This window comes from Pristiophorus japonicus, chromosome 1 (assembly GCF_044704955.1).
Source record: "Pristiophorus japonicus isolate sPriJap1 chromosome 1, sPriJap1.hap1, whole genome shotgun sequence".
Lineage (NCBI taxonomy): Eukaryota > Metazoa > Chordata > Chondrichthyes > Pristiophoridae > Pristiophorus > Pristiophorus japonicus.
In genome coordinates this window covers 390,819,380-390,842,489 of record NC_091977.1, presented here as the reverse complement: position 1 = coordinate 390,842,489, position 23,110 = coordinate 390,819,380, and the positions used below count along the sequence as shown (strand labels likewise).

Genomic DNA, 23,110 nt, shown 5'->3' with positions numbered 1-23,110 from the left:
ATGTGTGGTGGCAGGGCAGTTGGAAACAGGAGGTGATGTCATGAAACCTTCAGGAATACACCCAATCAGAGTTGTAGATCCTAGTGGGCTGGAAAAACTGACTATCCATTCAAAATTATTATTATTGCCCACTGAGTCAATGGTTTCCAGTTTCCAAGTAAAACAAACTGAATTGAAGAACATGGACTGAATGTTCTTTGGTGGTAGCGAATGCGATCAGTGGCGGGTCGGGTGGGAAAGTTATTTTTTTTGACAGTGGGTCAGGAACGTATCTTTCCCACAGGTGCATCTGTCAGCGTGGAGCCAACCTGACCTGCACCGGGGGGGCGGGTGTGGGGGGACACAATTAAAATCGTTATGAGGCACTTCAAAGGCACTACTGAAGAGCCTTTCCCCCTCCTACTTTTTGAATTTCCCTGCAAGGCCATGGGATTCACACAGCTCGGGAACCATGTCTGTCAACCTGAGGTGAGAGTTCCATGGCCATTGCTCCAGCTGATTATTTGACAGCTTGGAAAATAAACCAAAATAAAAATATGTTCAGTTAACAGATTGATGGAGATTCTGTACTACTTGAAAAGCTACTGGTAAATGTTAATTTTTCACTGGCAATTCTCGGCTGTTCCAATTGAACAGTAATTGCAGTGAATTGATCTGCACTATAAAAAATTACATATACCATTTAAGTACATTTTTGTGCTATTTCTGGTCATGTTTTTCTCATAGTATACTGTGATTGTCCAGTTACACATTAAATCAAGTCATCAACTGTAACAATTTCATTGTCATCACTCATTCCACTGTATCAATGTGCTTTTAGTCCCTGAATATAACTAATTAAATTTTTATGACTAAGACTTTAGGGTGAACTTCTGCAGAGGTTCTCTCACTTGTCCATTGTTAACTTCAATGGAAGAGCTGCAGAAATCCCAGAAATACAGTGTAAGTACCACTTACACTGTCAAGGTTTCCGCAGCTCTTCCACTGAACTAACATTTAAAATCTGCTTAATTTTATGTATTACCTATACACACATATATTTTATTTGTACCAGTTACTGATACAAAAGTCTATAGATTTGTGACTAATGCACCAATAACTTCACTATTAATGTACTTTTTAAATTATGTTGTTGATCGTATTTGTCGATGAAGTCATATTACTTAATGGTAATTTTAATTAAATATGTCTTTGTCACTCATATATATCTTTTATTTTACAGTAAAGATTCAACATCCACTATGTTAGATTGAATTTAATATAGAAACATAGACATAGAAACATAGAAAATAGGTGCAGGAGTAGGCCATTCGGCCCTTCGAGCCTGCACCGCCATTCAATGAGTTCATGGCTGAACATGCAACTTCAGTACCCCATTCCTGCTTTCTCGCCATACCCCTTGATCCCCCTAATAGTAATGACTACATCTAACTCCTTTTTGAATATATTTAGTGAATTGGCCTCAACAACTTTCTGTGGTAGAGAATTCCACAGGTTCACCACTCTCTGGTGAAGAAGTTTCTCCTCATCTCAGTCCTAAATGGCTTACCCTTTATCCTTAGACTGTGACCCCTGGTTCTGGACTTCCACAACATTGGGAACATTCTTCCTGCATCTAACCTGTCTAAACCCGTCAGAATTTTAAACGTTTCTATGAGATCCCCTCTCATTCTTCTGAACTCCAGTGGATATAAGCCCAGTTGATCCAGTCTTTCTTGATATGTCAGTCCCGCCATCCCGGGAATCAGTCTGGTGAACCTTCGCTGCACTCCCTCAATAGCAAGAATGTCCTTCCTTAAGTTAGGAGACCAAAACTGTACACAATACTCCAGGTGTGGCCTCACCAAGGCCCTGTACAACTGCAGTAACACCTCCCTGCCCCTGTACTCAAATCCCCTCGCTATGAAGGCCAACATGCCATTTGCTTTCTTAACCGCCTGCTGTACCTGCATGCCAACCTTCAATGACTGATGTACCATGACACCCAGGTCTCGTTGCACCTCCCCTTTTCCTAATCTGTCACCATTCAGATAATAGTCTGTCTCTGTTTTTACCACCAAAGTGGATAACCTCACATTTATCCACATTATACTTCATCTGCCATGCATTTGCCCACTCGCCTAACCTATCCAAGTTACTCTGCGGCCTCATAGCATCCTCCTCGCAGCTGACACTGCCACCCAACTTAGTGTCATCCGCAAATTTGGAGATACTACATTTAATCCCATCATCTAAATCATTAATGTACAGTGTAAACAGCTGGGGCCCCAGCACAGAACCTTGTGGTACCCCACTAGTCACTGCCTGCCATTCTGAAAAGTACCCATTTACTCCGACTCTTTGCTTCCTGTCTGCGAACCAGTTCTCAATCCACGTCAGCACACTACCCCCAATCCCATGTGCTTTAACTTTGCACATTAATCTCTTGTGTGGGACCTTGTCGAAAGCCTTCTGACAGTTCCAAATACACCACATCAACTGGTTCTCCCTTGTCCACTCTACTGGAAACATCCTCAAAAAATTCCAGAAGATTTGTCAAGCATGATTTCCCTTTCACAAATCCATGCTGACTTGGACCTATCATGTCACCTCTTTCCAAATGCACTGCTATGACATCCTTAATAATTGATTCCATCATTTTATCCACTATCGATGTCAAGCTGACCGGTCTGTAATTCCCTGTTTTCTCTCTCCCTCCTTTTTTAAAAAGTGGGGTTACATTGGCTACCCTCCACTCCATAGGAACTGATCCAGAGTAATGTAATGTAATGTGAGCAGGGTCCCTTTAAGGATCTCGGCTTAAAACAAGTCATGAGTGATATCACTAGACCCGCTCCATCTAATTGGGTTGGGTAATGCACTGGGTGGGCTTAATAGGCCCTATTAAGGTAAGTTCATTCTGTACAGCGGGATGGAGCCAACAGCGGGGTCGGGACCTGCTGCGGATACCTGCCGCACCAGACCCGCCAAGGTAAGAAAAATTCCAGCCAATGATTCCAAACGAAAAAAATCCTGAAATCCAATGTGATAAAAAGCAATTGAACTTAATTCAGTAATTTTGACCTTGGTCACTGGCCCTTATTCTGCGATGCTTTTCAGTTGTAAATTGTTTTTTGAGTTATCAACTGTTCTGGGGATGTGTCAGGTTTTTTGAAGCTGCTGGTCAGCTTTTCTGAGTTTTGTAAGTTTTATGGAAATGTGTATTGAAAGATAACTCTGTGGTAAGGTTCTGCATTTCAGTTTAGACTTTTTTTTAAATAGAATTTAAGTTGGAGACTTTAAAACAATAATAAAGTGTCCAGTATCAATGGGAATTCTGTGTTTGCTTCAAGAAAGCCTCAGTGACATGGTTATGAGACTGCAATATCCTGGGTCCCTGTTTGCTCAGCATGCATGACTAAGAAAAAGTAAATAAACAGCACAGAGTCAGCCAAGGGTTTAAATATTTTTCTCATTAGAACAAAGGCAAATGTAATTAATGAGTGAGCTCACTGTAGACTTTTTATTTAAAGCAAACAGAGGATGCTAGTGGGAAACAAATACTATACATAATAACTTGGAATTATGATTTTTCCTTTTATTTACCTATTCTGCACTTTATTCTGTGAATTTTTACAACTGGATATCCTATTTGTGATGTTGATAATGTTAATTTTCATAGCCTGTTTGGTATGTTCAATAGATCTCACATTTGTACATCTGCTGAATCCGATGTCTATTTGGGTTACCAATAAGGTATTTAAACACTCTTTTATATTGATGCAAAAGATGCTGGAAGAATGACACTGAAGCAGACACCGACAACCTCCTGAGTGCTGCTCTCCTGGCTTTGCCACCGTACTGCTGATCACCATCAAATCTGTTGGATCTGCGTTTTTGCCTCTCGCAGCCATGCTTGAGACTCAATAGATTTTGGGTCCTATAACTATCAAAGGTGTTGAACTCACCTTTTTTATATTGACAGTGTGCCATATACCTTTTGTAGCAGTATGCACCTTCTGGTGGCATCAAACTAAACAGTTTATATAGCAGAATTGCTCAAAAAGTGGTTCTTCAATATAGCCCAAGTCTGGTAACACTGTAATCCATCCCATTTATATTCTGGGGCTGATTCTACAGCATTAGATAAACAAGCATGTACAGTTGTTTGAAGGCCATGATTTGTGAATTTTTATCTGCTTATTGAACAACAGCTTGCATTTATATAGTGCCTTTAATGTAATAAAACATCCCAAGGTGCTTCAGAAGAGTGTTATCAAAAAAAATTGACACTGAGCCGTATAAGGAGATGTTAGGTCAGATGACCAAAAGCTTATTCAAAGAGGTAGGTTTTAAGATGTGTCTTAAAGGAGGAAAGATAAGTGGAGAGGCAGAGAGATTTAGGGAGGGAATTTGAGCGCTTAGGGCCTAGGCAGCTGAAGGCATGACCACCAATGGTTGAGCGAATTAAAATCAGGGATGTTCAAAAGGCCAGAATATGCGGAGCGCAGAGATCTCGGAGGCTTATAGGGCTGGAGGGGATTACAGAGATATAGAGAGGTGAGATCATTGAGGAATTTGAAAACAAGGAGAGAATTTTAAAATCAAGGTGTTGCTTACCTGGGAGCCAATGTATATCAGCAAGCACAGGGAGAAGGGTGAGCAGGATTTGGTGCAAATTAGAACACAGCTGGCAGAGTTTTGGATGACCTCACGTTTATGGAGGGTAGAACTTGGGAGGCCAGCCAGGACTGCGTTGGAATAGTTAAGTCAAGAGGTGATAAAGGCATAGATGAGGGTTTTGGCGGCAGATAAGTTGAGGCAAGGGCGGAGACAGTCGATTATTATGAAGGTGGAAATAGGCAAAATTAGTGATAGAACAGATGTGAGGTGGAGGAGAGGTAGAGCTGGGTCTCATCAGCATACATGTGAAAACTCATGTTGTTTTGCCAGATGATGTCACCGAGGGGCAGCATGTAGATGAGAAATCGGAGGGGGCCAAGGATAGATTCTTGGGGGACACCAGAGGTGAAAGTGCGGGATCAGGAAGAGAAGCCAGTTCAGGTAATTTTATGGCTACGGCTGAAATGATAGCAATGTAACCAGACGAGTGCAGTCCCATCCAGCTGGACGATGGTGGAGAGACATTGGAGCAGAATTTTGTGGTCAACCGTGTCAAAGGCTAAATTCAGGTCGGGAAGGCCGAGAAGGGATAGTTTACCTTTGTCGAAGTCAATTAGAATGTGATTTGTGACTTTGGTAAGAGCAGTTTCAGTACTGTGGTGGGGCAGAAGCCTGATTGGAGGGATTCAAACAAGGAGTTCTGGGAAAGATGGCACGGATTTTGGAGGCGACAACACATTCAAGAACTCTGGAGAGTCAAGGGAGGTTGGAGACGGGGCGATGGTTTGCAAGGTTGGAGGGGTCAAGGGTTGTTTTTTGAGAGGGGTAATGACAGCAGATTTGAAGGAAAAGGGGACAATATCTGAGGAGAACCATTAACAATGTCAGCTAACATGGGAGCCAGGAAGGGAGGTTGGGTGATCAGCAATTTAGTAGGAATAAGGTCAAGAGAGCAGAAGGTCAGTCTCATTGACAAGATCAGATTTGAAAAGAGGGGATTATGGGAGAGAAACTAAAGAAATATGCAAATTAGGGCTAGGACAGGGGGGAAACAGAGAGGAATTAAGGTCACATGAGCTAGCGGAAGGGAGGAAAGCAGTTGAGGCAGTTGAATGGATGTTGTTGATCTTTTTAATAAAGAAGTCCATGAGCTTCTCACATTTATTGTTGGAGGTGAGGGAGGAAGCGACAGGGGAGGGTGGATTGAGAAGACAGTTATTGGTGAAGAGAAGCCTGGCATTATCTTTGCCATCCTGGATGATTTTAGAATAGTGAGCAGTTTTAGTGATGGAGAGCATCACCATATCTGGTGATGGATGATTAGATCAGTTGTCTGCCAAAAACATAGAAAGTAGGTGCAGGAGTAGGCCATTCGGCCCTTCGAGCCTGCACCACCATTCAATAAGATCATGGCTGATCATTCACATCACTACCCCTTTCCTGCTTTCTCTCCATACCCCTTGATCCCTTTAGCCGTAAGGGCCATATCTAACTCCCTCTTGAATATATCCAATGAACTGGCATCAACAACTCTCTGCGGTAGGGAATTCCACAGGTTAACAACTCTAAGTGAAGAAGTTTCTCCTCATCTCAGTCCTAAATGGCTTACCCCTTATCCTTAGACTATGTCCCCTGGTTCTGGACTTCCCCAACATTGGGAACATTCTTCCTGCATCTAACCTGTCCAGTCCCATCAGAATTTTATATGTTTCTATGAGATCCCCTCTCGTCCTTTAAACTCCAGTGAATACAGGCCCAGTCGATCCAGTCTCTCCTCATATGTCAGTCCTGCCATCCTGGGAATCAGTCTGGTGAACCTTCGCTGCACTCCCTCAATAGCAAGAACGTCCTTCCTCAGATTAGGAGACCCAAATTGAACACAAAATTCCAGGTGAGGCCTCACTAAGGCCCTGTACAACTGCAGTAAGAGCTCCCTGCTCCTGTACTCAAATCCCCTAGCTATGAAGGCCAACATACCATTTGCCGCCTTCACCTTCTGCTGTACCTGCATGCCAACTTTCAATGATGTTCACGTCTGTATCCCTTGGACTTAAGGGAATGGAGATGAGGGGTATAGCGGAGGAATGATTAGGGTGAGAGTGTGCAATGATTTTAGTGAGGGTGAAGACATCAATGGTAGTGGACAGGATGTAATTTAGCAAGCCAGTAGCTGTAGAAACGTCCTGAACAATTGTAGGGCAAAGACTATATAGTTGAGAATTAGGAAGTGCTGGTAACGGTCTTGAGGTAGAGTTTATTCTTGGGGCTATGTATAGGCGAGCATGTGGGAAAGCATAATGCTGACCAGGTAAAGGAAGAATAAACTGCTTAATTCCCTCACAGTCAGAATAGATTGTCCTCTTCTACCATTAATACTTATACTTTCTGCTGTCTCTGGAGATTCTGAAAAATATCATTTTTTCCAGCTGGGTCTTGGTATCTTTGGAGATGCTGCCTACCTTACAGGTCAGTAACCAAAGTTAGGGCTACTGTTGACGACAGTAATTTAAAGAAGGCATAACATTCCAAACTCAGCAGTTATGCCTGGACTCTGAATTTATCCAGACACAAGTCAAAGCTTGGTCGCAAACCTGATACAACTCTGTCTCCTGATAAACTAAACGTACTCAAGTTTCACTTATTAATCTCATGTCTTGTCCAGCATTTTGGCTACCACATCGGAAAAGAGCCTATTACTTCTATTTCTCCCTTTTTTCTTATTTTCTCTTTACCCCCTCCTTGGGGCCCTCTCTCCTATTGTTATGCCTCCTTTCATTTCTCCCCTCTTGGTACTTTGCCCTCCCACAACCAATCCTCGACTTCCCCACTCTCCTGCCGCCATGCCAGGCCTGACTCCTTCTTAGATAAGCATACAGCTTCCCTCTGTGCCTCTCTTGGCATCCTTCGAAAACCCCATCGAAGCACTCGTCGCTGCCTCATCATGAGCAGCAACCTCAACTGCCCCATCCTACTCTCACTGATCTTCCCATCCAGCGTAGCTGCTGGAGACTAATCTTGCCAATCTCTTTCCTGTGCCATTCACCCCTCCCACACTGACCCTATGAACTCTGGCAGATCAGCTATTACAGTCCCTCTCTGCATCTCCCTCCAGAATGTCTGTTCATTTGTGAATGAGGTCCTTGCCAACCATGAACTTATTGTGAATGATTGCATCAACTTCATGGCCTTGATGCAAACTGAAGGGTGGTAATACCTTCCCCCTTACTGAAACCTGCCCGGATGGCTATACCTTCCACCACCTGCCCTGCTCAGACCGCCACATTGGCGGTGTGGCTCCTATTACCAAAACACACCCGGTGTGTCTCACTACACCTCTGGCACCTTCTCCTCCTTTGAGCATCTCATCCTGTTCCATCCCTACTGCCTCTTCTTTAAAATACTCGCCCACCCAAATATCACGCCAAGTTTGTCACTAAGATATCTGGACTTTCAAAAGGCATTTGACAAAGTACCATGGGGGTGCAGGAACAGTGAGTCCTGGGGATGTATGTACACAAATCTTTTAAGGTGGCAGGACAAGTTGAGGAGGCTGTTAAAAATGCATATGGGATCCTTCGCTTTATTAATAGAGGAATAGAGTACAAAAGCAAAGAAGGTATGCTAAACCATTGTGTATAATAATACTGGTTAGGCCTCAACTTGAATATTGGCCTGCATTTTAATCAAGAGTTGGGTTCGAAGCAGAAGGGCTTGGAAATGGGGGGACGGGGCAGAATTGGATGCCTCATGGTGAACTACGATCGTGGTGGGTGGGTTTGGCAGGGATGCTGGAAGTAGGAAGCTTACCTCCTCGATCCAGCAGTCCTCACCTTCCATTAGCTGATGGGTTTCACGAGACCGGCAAAACTTGACCAGCCAGAGTTAAATTTTAAATGGTGATTAAATCTGAGGCATGCCAGCCTCATTATAATATTTAAATAGTTGTCCTGCAAGATTATCTGGAGTTTTCCCTCCAGCCATACTTCAGCCATTGGAGTATCACTGCATAGAAGCACGAGAATAGGCAAAGGAACACAAAAGACAGATACTAAGGGAATGCACAAGAATAATTAGTTATGTATGTTATGTAAGGTTTGAAACAATCATTGATAAATGATGTTTGGAATGTTTGGTGGTGGTCTTTGTTTCAGCTTTGTGCCCAAGAGGATGCTGTGTAGTTCTGTGACAGAGGGATAGTAAGGTGGGGAACTGTTGAGTAACAGGAATCTGGGGCTTGATTTATTGTAACCAGAGTCTGATGAAGCGCTCATGGACAGCCCATCCGGAATGGGGATTTGCTGCCTTCCTCCTTCTCCCGAGATGGTCCTGGAACCCATGGTGGCAAGGTTCTCATGATGGCCAAGTTGTGGAGCATGCAACAGACCACTACAAAATGGTACACCTGCTCCGGCGGGTACTGGACAGATCCTTCCGAGCAGTCAAGGCAGCGGAACCGTTGTTTGAGCACCCCAGTTGGTCTGCTTGATGAGGTTCTTCGTGGCCAGAAATCATATAATGTCAGCCATGCTGCCACAAAGAACCTTATCAGTGATAGGGTTGCGGAGGAGAGTCATCAACCAGGTGTAGAGTGGGTAGCCCTGGTCTCCGAGCAGCCACCCTCAGATTAAACGTGGAGGCTGGAAGATTGCTGGCATAACGGACTGGCACAGAATGAGGGCATCATGACTGCTGCCAGGATATTGGGCATCTACCATCATGTTGTGCTGGGTGTGGTCACACACCAATTGCACATTAAGTGAGTGGTAGCCTTTGCGGTTGCAGTACATCTCAGGATTGTTACGTGCAGACCGCAAAGCCACATGTATGCAATTGATGCGCCCTGCATCACGGGAAAGCCCAATATCCTGGCAAAGCCACATGTGCACTCTGTTCAGAGAGAAGACAATTATGTCCCTTCTCCTGAAGTACAGAGCCTCTGTGACCTCCAGGATACAGTAATGGACAGCGAACTGGGAGATGCTAGCTATGTTGCTTGCTTCAGCCTGAAAGGATCTGGTGTCGAAAAAATTCAGGGCCACGATCACCTTGAGGGCCACTGGCAGCACTGTTGTTGCCCTGGAGCGAGGCTGCAGGTCTGGTGGAAAGGTTCAGTGACCACCTCCTTGGTGAAGCAGAGCCTCTGAATACACTGCTCCTGGCTTTAGTGCAGGTAGGAGAAGTGCCCCTTCAAGACCCTAGGTGGGTAGGTCCTCCTGCTGAGAGCCCCCCTCATGTTCCTACTCCTCCCTCTGTGAGCAGCTTGTCTTTGCTGCCTCTGCTCACGAGGGACATTGCAAATAATGTCCCCATGGCTGGGAGCAAGTGGTATAGTCAGAGGCATTCCTTTAAGAGCCAACTCCTTCCAAACATCCAGCAGTGCTCCCTGCACACTTTCCCAACTTTTGAAATGTCTTACAGCAAGGCACTACGCATATAAATTGTACAGGGACCAGTACAAAACCAGAAAGGAAATTACCTCAAAGTTGAATGTATCCCTTTAAATGGTTCTGGTGGGAATCTCTGGTGCAGCTGAATGCATTATAGAATGCATACGGGATTGTTTCTTAGAACAGTATGTTACAGAACCTACAAGGGAGCAAGCTATTTTAGATCTGGTCCTGTGTAATGAAACAGGAATAATAAACGATCTCCCAGTAAAGATCCTCTCGGAATGAGTGATCACAGTATAGTTGAATTTGTAATACAGATTGAGGGTGAGGAAGTAGCGTACTATGCTTAAACAAAGGGGACTACAGTGGGATGAGGGCAGAGTTGTCGAAAGTAGACTGGAAACACAGACTAAACGGTGGCACAATTGAGGAACAGTGGAGGACTTTTAAGGAGCTCTTTCATAGTGCTCAACAAAAATATATTCCAGTGAAAAAGAAGGGCGGTAAGAGAAGGGATAACCAGTCGTGGATAACCAAGGAAATAAAGGAGAGTATCAAATTAAAAACCAATGCGTATAAGGTGGCCAAGGTTAGTGGGAAACTAGAAGATTGGGAAAATTTTAAACGACAGCAAAGAATGACTAAGAAAGCAATAAAGAAAGGAAAGATAGATTACGAGGGTAAACTTGCGCAAAACATAAAAACAGATAGTAAAAGTTTTTACAGATATATAAAACGGAAAAGAATGACTAAGGTAAATGTTGGTCCATTAGAAGATGAGAAGGGGGATTTAATAATGGGAAATGTGGAAATGGCTGAGACCTTAAATAATTATTTTGCTTCGGTCTTCACAATGGAAGACACAAAAACCATGACAAAAATTGCTGGTCACAGGAATGTGGGAAGGGAGTTCCTTGAGACAATCACTATCACTAGGGGGTTAGTGCTGGACAGGCTAATGGAACTCAAGGTAGACAAGTCCCCTGGTCCTGATGAAATGCATCCCAGGGTATTAAAAGAGATGGCGGAAGTTATAGCAGATGCATTCGTTATAATCTACCAAAATTCTCTGGACTCTGGGGGGGGTACCAGCGGATTGGAAAGCAGCTAATGTAACTCCTGTTTACAAAAGGGGCAGACAAAAGGCAGGTAACTATAGGCCGGTTAGTTTAACATCTGTAGTGGGGAAAATGCTTGAAACTATCATTAAGGAAGAAATAGCGGGACATCTAGATAGGAATAGTACAATCAAACAGACGCAACATGGATTCATGAAGGGGAAATCATATTTAACTAATTTACTAGAATTCTTTGAGGATATAACGAGCATGGTGGATAGAGGTGTACCGATGGATGTGGTGTATTTAGATTTCCAAAAGGCATTCGATAAGGTGCCACACAAAAGGTTACTGCAGAAGCTAAAGGTTCGTGGAGTCAGAGGAAATGTATTAGCATGGATAGAGAATTGGCTGGCTAACAGAAAGCAGAGAGTCGGGATAAATGGGTCCTTTTCAGGTTGGAAATGGGTGGTTAGTGGTGTGCCACAGGGATCGGTGCTGGGACCACAACTGTTTACAATATACATAGATGACCTGGAAGAGGGGACAGAGTGTAGTGTAACTAAATTTGCAGATGACACAAAGATTAGTGGGAAAGCGGGTTGTGTAGAGGACACAGAGAGGCTACAAAGAGATTTAGATAGGTTAAGCGAATGGGCTAAGGTTTGGCAGATGGAATACAATGTCGGAAAGTGTGAGGTCATCCACCTTGGGGAAAAAAAAAACAGTAAAAGAGAATATTATTTGAATGGGGAGAAATTACAACATGCTGCGGTGCAGAGGGACCTGGGGGTCCTTGTGCATGAATCCCAAAAAGTTAGTTTGCAGGTGCAGCAGGTAATCAGGAAGGCAAATGGAATGTTGGCCTTCATTACGAGAGGGATGGAGTACAAAAGCAGGGAGGTCCTGCTGCAACTGTATAGGGTATTGGTGAGGCCGCACCTGGAGTACTGCGTGCAGTTTTGGTCACCTTACTTAAGGAAGGATATACTAGCTTTGGAGGGGGTACAGAGACAATTCACTAGGCTGATTCCGGAGATGAGAGGGTTACCTTATGATGATAGATTGAATAGACTGGGTCTTTACTCGTTGGAGTTCAGAAGGATGAGGGGTGATCTTATAGAAACATTTAAAATAATGAAAGGGATAGACAAGATAGAGGCAGAGAGGTTGTTTCCACTGGTCGGGGAGACTAGAACTAGGGGGCACAGCCTCAAAATACGGGGGAGCCAATTTAAAACCGAGTTGAGAAGGAATTTCTTCACCCAGAGGGTTGTGAATCTGTGAAATTCTCTGCCCAAGGAAGTAGTTGAGGCTAGCTCATTGAATGTATTCAAGTCACGGATAGGTAGATTTTTAACCAATAAGGGAATTAAGGGTCACGGGGAGCGGGCGGGTAAGTGGAGCTGAGTCCACGGCCAGATCAGCCATGATCTTGTTGAATGGCGGAGCAGGCTTGAGGGGCTAGATGGCCTACTCCTGTTCCTAATTCTTATGTTCTTATGTTCTTATGTTCTTATGTACATGTTTAGGCGAGGGCACAGAGTGGAGCAGTGACTCCAAAATGGCAAGTTACATGCTGATTGATGTCACAATCTGCCTCATTTTCATTCTTCTGCCACACGTATGCAACTGCTATGCTACTGACCTGCCCAAAATGGCGTCTGCTGCAGCTCGTTTGATATTCTTCAGCGATTCATTATCAAGGCTCGCACTTGAATAATGGTCATTTTGGGTGTAGGCACAGTTCGGATGAGTCTGTACCTAAGTATTGGCCTTTTTCCTAATTTCAGGTAGTGTTTGAATTACTGTTCATTTCTAGTGAGGTGGTGGCGATACACCTTCTCCTTGAACCACTGCAGTTCTAGTACTGATGGTTCTCCCACAATGGTGTTGGGTAAGGAATTCACGGATGTGGCCCCACCAACGATAAGGAATAGCGACATGCATCCATGCCAGGATCGTGTATGACTTGGAGGGGAACTTGAAAGTGATGTTCCCATGATAATGCTACTTTTGTCCATTTTGGTGGCAGAGATCACAGGGAGGGAGGTACTGTCAAAATAACGTTGATGAATTGCTACAGTTCACCTGTAGATTGTGCAGCCACAGTGTGCCAGTGGTATATTCAGTGGCAGGGACACTATTCAAGTAAACCGCTGTGTCATGGATGGTTTTGTGTTTCTTAAGTGTTGTTGCAGCTTCACCCATCCATTCGTATGGTGATATTCCTTCACATTCCTGACTTAAGTACCCAGCCTCTGCCCTGCTCTTGTAGCCATATTTTTGATATGGTTGCTCCAGTTCAACTTCTTGTCAATGATGATCTCAGATGTTGACGTTCGGTGTTCAGTGATGGTATGCCTTGGAAGGTCATGAGGAGATGGCTGGATTTTCTCTTGTTCAAGATGGATATTACCTGACATTTATGTGGCGTGAATGTTACTTGCCACTTGTCAGCCCAAGCTTGGATGTCATTTGGGTTCTACTGTAGGCTGGTATGGGCTGCTTCATTACTGGAGGAGTTGTGAATGGACCTGAACTTTCTGTATTTGTCAGTGAACAGCCCCAGTCCTGATCTTATGATGGAGGAAAGATCATCAATGAAGCAGCTGAAGATGGTTCAGCCAAGAACTCTTTCTGAAGAACTCCTGCAATGATGTCTTGAGGTTGTGATGACTGATCTCTGGCAACCACAATAATCTTCCTTTTTATTAAGGATGACTCACTGGAGTCATCCCGACAAAAAAGATAAATGGTTGTTGTAGTTCCTTTGACTCCCAATGACCCCAGATTTTGCTCAAGCTCCTTAGTGCTATACTCAGTCAAATGCTGCCTTGATGCACAACTATTCTCACCTTTCTGGCATTCAGCTCTTATATCCATGTCTGGATCAAGGCTTTGATGAGGTCTGGAGCCAAGTGGTTCGAGTGGAACCTAAATTGGGATTGGTGAGTAGGTTACTGGGAAGTAGGTATTGCTTGATGGTGTTTTAATGTCTAATTCCCATTTGTTCACTGATTGTATTTTTTTTCCCCTTTTTTGTGCTCACTCTTATCTCTCAGTTTTCAGTTGTGACAAAGGGTCTGTACCCAAAATGTTATCTTGTCTCCTGTCTTTACAGATGCGAATGGCCCTGCTGTATATTTCCACTTTTTATGTTTTTATTTCCTATATAATTGCTTTCTTAGAGTTAAATCAATTAGTAAAATAGGATAATCATTTTAAAGCATCAGGACAAAAGTGCAGTCAAAAATACACAATAGGAATTCCATAAGAGGAGAAAAGAAAGCTGTTGCTTTTATAATTCAGAAATTCTTTCTAATTTAAAAAAAATAAACATGCAGAACATGCATATCCCAGACATATGGGAAGATTTGTTACAATGGTTAGGTATTAATGTGAAATAATAAAACAATTCTTTCAAATTTTGCAATGATTCCTCACATCTATCTTATATCTCAATGTTAAAAAGCATACACTCCTTCAGAAAGAACCATTTAAATGTCTATAGCTAATGTCCTTTGGTACTTACCCTTCCATATCTATTGGCATAGGACCCTGTGAGCAAGGAGTGAAAAACAATGATTGTTTCATCCAGGTCCCATATGAACACTCGCTGTGAAGAGACAGAGAAATCAATGTTGCCCTCAGTACACTGAAAAATGATACCTCAATCAATAAATGTGAAACCTGAGGGAATTGTAGTTAAGTGCTACTGTGTCATGACCCAGCTTTCTACATTACTCACTAAAGGACTTAAAAGTCGAAGTCTGAGACCTGCATAATCTATTGCTAAGTCAGTCATCAAATGAGATAATGCTTGTAGGTGATAACAGATTAATGCTTGGTGGTTACTCGATCATACTGTATTAACTAATTCATACATTTAACAGATCATTTATCAAGAGAATTAACATTAAGAAATCAATACTCAATAAACTGTTACTAAGAAAAAAATTATAAAAAGATTTAAAGCTATTTAGTTCTTTCTTTTTCATGCATATAACCGTCATTATAATGTTTGCCAACGCAGCATTTATTGGTGCTCATACATAATTTCCAATGTGGCTTTGTTTTATTTACTTTTAATGGCATCAAATCGTCAGTCTTACCTCAAGGTCAGTGTCTGGGGGAGGCGAGGGGTTATTATTTCTCCTGCCTCTGCCACGTGACTTTCCATCTGAAGCTCTACGCAATCGATCTGATTCTGAATCTTTAATGGGTGTTGATGGACTGTGGATTGTACCAAACTCTCCTGAAATACAAAATGACTTTCACCTTCCAACAAAGACACTTGAAGGGTCTTTACAAGCCACTATGTGTGCTGTCATTTCTAAACTTATGGATCCTACAATTTCACGAGGGAATAAATTTGCGGACCAGGGAGCTTTCCGTCAAGATTGTTGGGTAATATCTATTACATGCAATTGGTTGGAAAAGACAAAATTATGTTTATAATATTAACAAATGAACACTAAATGTGTTTCTATGAAATTCTGCTTTCTTCTATTTCAATGGAATCATTTTAAAATAAATGCCTTTGTTAAAATAGCAGACAGAGTAATTTCATATAAACTTTCATAAGTATGCTAATATTGTCAACAATAATTTCTAGGCTGTAGTTTGTTTTGCTTCGCTTATAATTTGAAAAGTAGTTACCAAATAAATCTATATTAGATACAACTCCTCAAGAAAAGTTCAATGTACATTCAATCAGATTTTTATTTACCACTACAGATAATCTCTTCTTATATCTTATTAATCTCAGATCTTATTAAATGGCAGAGCAGGCTCGAGGGGTCAAATGGCCTACTCCTGCTCCTATTTCTTATGTTCTTGTGTTCTTATCTCTGTAAATATCATATCATCAAATATCTTAATTCTTTAAATGTCAGCATGGTTTATTGGTAGCACTCTCACTTCTGAATTGGAAGATTGTAGGTAGAAGCCCCAGTATGGATCTAACTGCATAATCTAGCCTCACATTCTCGCTACATTATCAGAGGTCCTGTCTTTTAGGAGGAAACTAAGAATGTACATGGCCACACAAATGGTTACAGAAGCGTGACACTATTCAAAGAACAGCAGTAAGTTTCGTTGGTGCTCTGGCCAGTGCCCCTCCCTCAACCAACATAATCAAAAAAAGCAGATCAACTAGTTATTAATTTACTATTTATGGGGGCCTGCTGTGCTTCTGCCGACATTACAATGGCAGTTCAAAACAAATCCACTGGATACAAGTGCTTTAAAATATTCTAAGGACAGTATAAGTCATTATACAAATACAAATTCTTTCTTTTGTCCAAACCAGTTTTAGGATTTCAGAAGGCCCAAATCCATAGAAGTATTATACTATACTGCCAGGAATGGAATGCACGGGACTGATTTTCTTATTTTCTGTGGTTTGCACCCAAGGAATATAACGGTGGAGACCAATTATGGTAGTTCTCTGTCCTCTTTATATTCCCTGAGATTTCCAGGGCCTTCCTTCAGGAGGAGCAGACTGCTTGGGTCTACAAATGGCAATGATACTTGATTGCACCTCTATCAAACTTTCTGGTCTTGAAGCAATGGCAGGCATTCCAGATGCACTACTCGTAGGGGCCCGTCGCCTGAAATGAAGCGCACCTACTGTTTTCGATGTGTTCTGGCTGCCCCAATGCATGGGGCGGCCTAACTGGCAAAATTCAGCACTTCCAGGAGGTTTTTCGAGCGGGGCGGAAGTGGCCTCATCATGGGGGTGGAAGTGCAGTGAGGCAGAGTGGCCATCCCTAGCGGAGCAGAAGTGGGGCGGGGGGGAAGTAGCCGAGGCTGTCAGTCATCACCACCGTGCTGATGATGTCATCGCGCTGGTGTGTCACAATGTCTCTCCCCTTCAGTTAAATGGGAGTGACGCAGTGAACTCTGCAGCCACTTTAGTGGCAAACACTGAGCCGACAGAAAAATAACATGGTGTTGCCGGCAGCACCACCTCCTGTTTAAGGGCATCCGCGCCGCCATGCCACAGAGAGTGTACCACCAGCAAGAGCTGTCGGGAGCACCGACCTGCAGCAGGGTCGCTCTTGCGGGGCAATTCTCTGAGAGGCAATATCAGGAAGGGGTCCCCGCCAATCAGTAAGGTGTTGGCGCATGCATGCTGTGGTGGGAAAACAGGTGAAGAGATCCTGGACACCGCTCCAAACCTGAGGAAGGGAAATTTTCAAAATGGCGGCCCCTCCGCGAAGACTCGGCTACCATTCCACACCGACCTGTGGCTGCTGCTTTCAGGCAGCCAGAGACCTTATCGGAAGGGTCAATTTCGGCCCCATGGTGTTAGTACCCTTCAATGGTACCCACCAAAGGTGCCCTGGTAAAACTGAAGTCAATGGGTATGTGGCGGAAAACTTCCACTGGCTGGAGTCATAGCTAGCACAAAGAAAGATGTTTGTGGTTGTTGGATGTCAATCTTCACAGTCCCAGACATCGCTGCTGGAGTTCCTCAGGGCAGTGTCAGAGGCCCACCCATCTTCAGCTGCTTCATCAATGATCTTCCCTCCATCATAAGGTCAGAAGTGAGGATGTTCGCTGATGACTGCACAATGTTCAGTTCCATTCGCAATTCCCCAGATAATGAAGCAATCAATGCCCGCATGCAGCAAGACCTGGACAATATCAGGCTTGGGCTGAGAAGTGGCAAGTAAAATTCACGCCACACAAGTGCCAGGCAATAACTATTTCCAACAAGAGAGAGTTTAACCACCTCACCTTGACATTCAACGGCATTACCATCACTGAATCACCCATCATCAACATCCTGCGGATTACCATTGACGATAAACTTAACTCGATCAGTCACGTAAATATAGTGGCTACAAGAACAGGTCAGAGGCTGGGTATTCTGCGGCAAGTGTCTCACCTCCTGCCTCCCCAAAGCCTTTTCACCATCTACAAGGCACAAGTCAGGAGTGTGATGGAATATTCTCCACTTGCCTGGATGAATGCAGCTCCAACAACACACAAGAAGTTTGACATCATCCTACAAGGGTGAGGTCCAACAAGACATATTTAGGGAGCTAGGAGCTAAATGAAAAAGTAGGACCTCAAAGGTAGTAATCTCAGGATTGCCAACAGTGCCACGTGCTAGTCAGAGTAGGAATAGCAGGATAGCTCAGATGAATACATGGCTTGAAGAGTGGTGCAGAAGGGAGGGATTGAAATTCCTGGGACATTGGATCCGGTTCTGGGGGAAGTGGGACCAGTACAAACTGGACGGTCTGCACCTGGGCAGCACCGGAACCAATGTCCTAGGGGGAGTGTTTGCTAGTGCTGTTGGGGAAGGGTTAAACTAATATGGCAGGGGGATGGGAACCAATGCAGGGAAACAGAAGGAAGTAGAATGGGGGCAGAAGCAAAAGATACAAAGGAGAAAAGTAAAAGTAGAGGGCAGAGAAACCCAAGCCAAAGGGCAAAAAGGGCCACATTACAGCAAAATTCTAAAGGGGCAAAGTGTGTTAAAAAGACAAGCATGAAGGCTCTGTGCCTCAATGCGAGGAGTATTCATAAAAAGGTGGACGAATTAACTGCACAGACAGCAAGTAATGAATATGATATAATTGGCATCACGGAGACATGGCTCCAGGGTGACAAAGGCTGGGAACTCAACATCCAGGGGTAATCAACATTCAGGAAGGATAGACAGAAAGGAAAAGAATGTGGGGTGACGTTGCTGGTTAAAGAGGAAATTAATGCAATAGTAAGGAAGGACATTAGCTTGGATGATGTCAAATTGGTATGGGTGGAGCTACGGAATACAAAGGGCAGAAAACGATAGTGGGAGTTGTACAGACCATCAAACCAGCAAACAATAGTAGTGAGTTTGGGGACAGCATCAAACAAGAAATTAGGGATGCGTGCAATAAAGGTACAGCAGTTATCATTGGTGACGTTAATCTACATATAGATTGGGCTCACCAAACTGGAAGCAATGCGGTGGATGAGGATTTCCTGGAGTGTATTAGTGATGATTTCCTAGACCAGTATGGCGAGGAACCAACTAGAGGGCTGGCCATCCTAGACTAGGTGATGTGTAATGAGAAAGGACTAATCAGCAATCTTGTTGTACGAGGCCCCTTGGGGAAGAGTGACCATAATATGGAAGGATTCTTTATTAAGATGGAGAGTGACACAGTTAATTCAGAGACGAGGGTCCTGAACTTAAGGAAAGGTAACTTCGCTGGTATGAGAGGTGAATTGGCTAGAATAGACTGGCGAATGATACTTAAAGGGTCGACAGTGGATAGGGAATGGCAAACATTTAAAGATCACATGGATGAACTTCAACAATTGTACATCCCTGTCTGGAATAAAAATAAAACTGGGAAGGTGCTCAACCGTGGCTAACCAAGGGAAATTGAGGATAGTAGTAAATCCAAGGAAGAGGCTTATAAATTGGAAGAAAAAGCAGCAAACCTGAGGACTGGGAGAATTTTATAATTCAGCAGAGGAGGACAAAGGGTTTAATTAGGAGGGGGGAAATAGAGTATGAGAGGAAGCTTGTTGGGAACATAAAAACTGACTGCAAAAGCTTCTATAGCTAAGTGAAGAGAAAAAGATTAGTGAAGACAAACGTAGGTCCCTTGTAGTCAGATTCAGGTGAATTTATAATGGGGAACAAAGAAAAGCAGACCAGTTGAACAAATACTTTGGTTCTGCCTTCACGAAGGAAGACACAAATAACCTTCTGGAAATACTAGGGGACCGAGGGTCTAGTGAGAAGGAGGAACTGAAGGAAATCCTTATTAGGCGGGAAATTGTGTTAGGGAAATTGATGGGATTGAAGGCCGATAAATCCCCGGGGCCTGATAGTCTGCATCCCAGAGTACTTAAGGAAGTGGCCCTAGAAATAGTGGATACATTAGTGATCATTTTCCAACAGTCTATTGACTATTGGATAAGTTCCTATGGACTGGAGGGTAACTAATGTAACACAACTTTTTAAGAAAGGAGGAAGAGAGAAAACGGGTAATTATAGACCGGTTAGCCTGACATCAGTAGTGGGGAAAATGTTAGAATCAATTATTAAAGATGAAATAGCAGCACATTTGGAAAGCAGTGACAGGATCAGTCCAAGTCTACATGGATTTATGAAAGGGAAATCATGCTTGACAAATCTTCTAGAATTTTTTGAGGTTGTAACTGGCAGAGTGGACAAGGGAAAACCAGTGTATGTGGTGTATTTGGACTTTCAAAAGGCTTTTGACAAGGTCCCACACAAGAGATTGGTGTGCAATATTAAAGCACATTGTATTTGGGGTAATGTACTGACATGGAGAGAGAACTGGTTGGCAGACAGGAAGCAGAGAGTAGGGATAGAACATAAGAACATAAGAATTAGGAACAGGAGTAGGCCATCTAGCCCCTCGAGTCTGCTCCGCCATGCAACAAGATCATGGCTGATCTGGCCGTGCACTCAGCTCCACTTACCCGCCCGCTCCCCATAACCCTTAATTCCCTTATTGGTTAAAAATCTATCTATCTGTGATTTGAATACATTCAATGAGCTAGCCTCGACTGCTTCCTTGGGCGCAGAATTCCACAGATTCACAACCCTCTGGGAGAAGAAATTCCTTCTCAGCTCGGTTTTAAATTGGCTCCCCTGTATTTTGAGGCTGTGCCCCCTAGTTCTAGTCTCCCCGACCAGTGGAAACAACCTCTCTGCCTCTATCTTGTCTATCCCTTTCATTATTTTAAATGTTTCTATAAGATCACCCCTCATCCTTCTGAACTCCAACGAGTAAAGACCCAGTCTACTCAATCTATCATCATAAGGTAACCCCCTCATCTCCGGAATCAGCCTAGTGAATCGTCTCTGTACCCCCTCCAAAGTAGTATATCCTTCCTTAAGTAAGGTGACCAAAACTGCACGCAGTACTCCAGGTGCGGCCTCACCAATACCCTGTACAGTTGCAGCAGGACCTCCCTGCTTTTGTACTCCATCCCTCTCGCAATGAAGGCCAACATTCCATTCGCCTTCATGATTACCTGCTGCACCTGCAAACTAACTTTTTGGGTTTCATGCACAAGGATCCCCAGGTCCCTCTGCACCGCAGCATGTTGTAATTTCTCCCCATTCAAATAATATTCCCTTTTACTGTTTTTTTTTCCAAGGTGGATGACCTCACATTTTCCGACATTGTATTCCATCTGCCAAACCTTAGCCCATTCGCTTAACCTATCTAAATCTCTTTGCAGCCTCTCTGTGTCCTCTACACAACCCGCTTTCCCACTAATCTTTGTGTCATCTGCAAATTTAGTTACACTACACTCTGTCCCCTCTTCCAGGTCATCTATGTATATTGTAAACAGTTGTGGTCCCAGCACCGATCCCTTTGGTACACCACTAACCACCCATTTCCAACCCAAAAAGGACCCATTTATCCCGACTCCCTGCTTTCTGTTAGCCAGCCAATTCTCGATCCATGCTAATACATTTCCTCTGACTCCGCATACCTTTATCTTCTGCAGTAACCTTTTGTGTGGCACCTTATCAAATGCCTTTTGGAAATCTAAATACACCACATCCATCGGTACACCTCTATCCACCATGCTCGTTATATCCTCAAAGAATTCCAGTAAATTAGTTAAACATGATTTCCCCTTCATGAATCCATGTTGCATCTGCCTAATTGCACTATTCCTATCTAGATGCCCCGCTATTTCTTCCTTAATGATAGCTTCAAGCATTTTCCCCACTACAGATGTTAAACTAACCGGCCTATAGATACCTGCCTTTTGTCTGCCCCTTTTTTTAAACAGAGGCGTTACATTAGCTGCTTTCCAATCCGCTGGTACCTCCCCAGAGTCCAGAGAATTTTGGTAGATTATAACAAATGCATCTGCTATAACTTCCACCATCTCTTTTAATACCCTGGGATGCATTTCATCAGGACCAGGGGACTTGTCTACCTTGAGTCCCATTAGCCTGCCCAGCACTACCTCCCCAGTGATAGTGATTGTCTCAAGGTCCTCCCTTCCCACATTCCCGTGACCAGCAATTTTTGGCATGGTTTTTGTGTCTTCCACTGTGAAGACCGAAGCAAAATAATTGTTTAAGGTCTCAGCCATTTCCACATTTCCCATTATTAAATCCCCCTTCTCATATTCGAAGGGACCAACATTTACTTTAATCACTCTTTTCCGTTTTATATATCAGTAAAAGCTTTTACTATCTGTTTTTATGTTTTGCGCAAGTTTACTTTCGTAATCTATCTTTCCTTTATTACTTTCTTAGTCATTCTTTGCCGTTGTTTAAAATTATCCCAATCCTCTAATTTCCCACTAACCTTGGCCACCTTATTGGTTTTTAATTTGATAAATGGATCCTTTTCAGAATGGCAACCAGTGACTAGAGGGGTGCCGCAGGGCTCAGTGCTGTGACCCCAGCTATTTAAAATATACATTAATGATTTAGATGAAGGAATTGAGTGTAATATCTCCAAGTTTTCAGATGACACTGGGTAGCGGTGTGAGCCGTGAGGAGGATGCTAAGAGGCTGCAAGGTGACTTGGATTGGTTAGGTGAGTGGGCAAATGCATGGCAGATGCAGTTTCATGTGAATAAATGTAAGGTTATCCACTTTGGTGGCAAAAACACGAAGGCAGATATTATCTGAATGGCGGCAGATTAGGAAAAGGGGAGATGCAACGAGACCTGGGTGTCATGGTACATCAGTCATTGAAAGTTGGCATGCAGGTACAGCAGGCGGTGAAGAAGGCAAATGGCATGTTGGCCTTCATAGCTGGGGGATTTGAGTATAGGAGCAGGGAGGTCTTACTGCAGTTGTACTGGGCCTTGGTGAGGCCTCACCTGGAATATTGTGTTCAGTTTTGGTCTCATAATCTGAGTGCTTGATAGGCACCCCATCCACCACCTTAAACATTCACTCCCTCCACCACCGGCACACCGTGGCTGCAATGTGTGCCATCTACAAGATTCACTGCAGGAAATTTGCAATGCTTTTGTGACAGTACTCCCGAAACCTTGCTTTTGAGGGAGTGCAGCGAAGGTTCACCAGACTGA

The 23,110-nt window shown here is 43.5% G+C and overlaps 1 protein-coding gene across 15 annotated transcripts in view; it reads right to left on the bottom strand.

Moving 5' to 3' along the window:
* eya1 (EYA transcriptional coactivator and phosphatase 1) overlaps positions 1 to 23,110 on the bottom strand; it is a 287,775-nt gene that overhangs the window by 124,762 nt on the left and 139,903 nt on the right. For all 15 annotated transcript variants that reach the window (XM_070891236.1, XM_070891245.1, XM_070891238.1 and 12 more), the window contains 2 exons: positions 15,166 to 15,308; positions 14,586 to 14,669 (listed from right to left, as the gene is read on the bottom strand). In XM_070891236.1, coding sequence (XP_070747337.1) covers positions 14,586 to 14,669; positions 15,166 to 15,308 — 227 coding nt within the window. The remainder of the gene's footprint in view (positions 1 to 14,585; positions 14,670 to 15,165; positions 15,309 to 23,110) is intronic.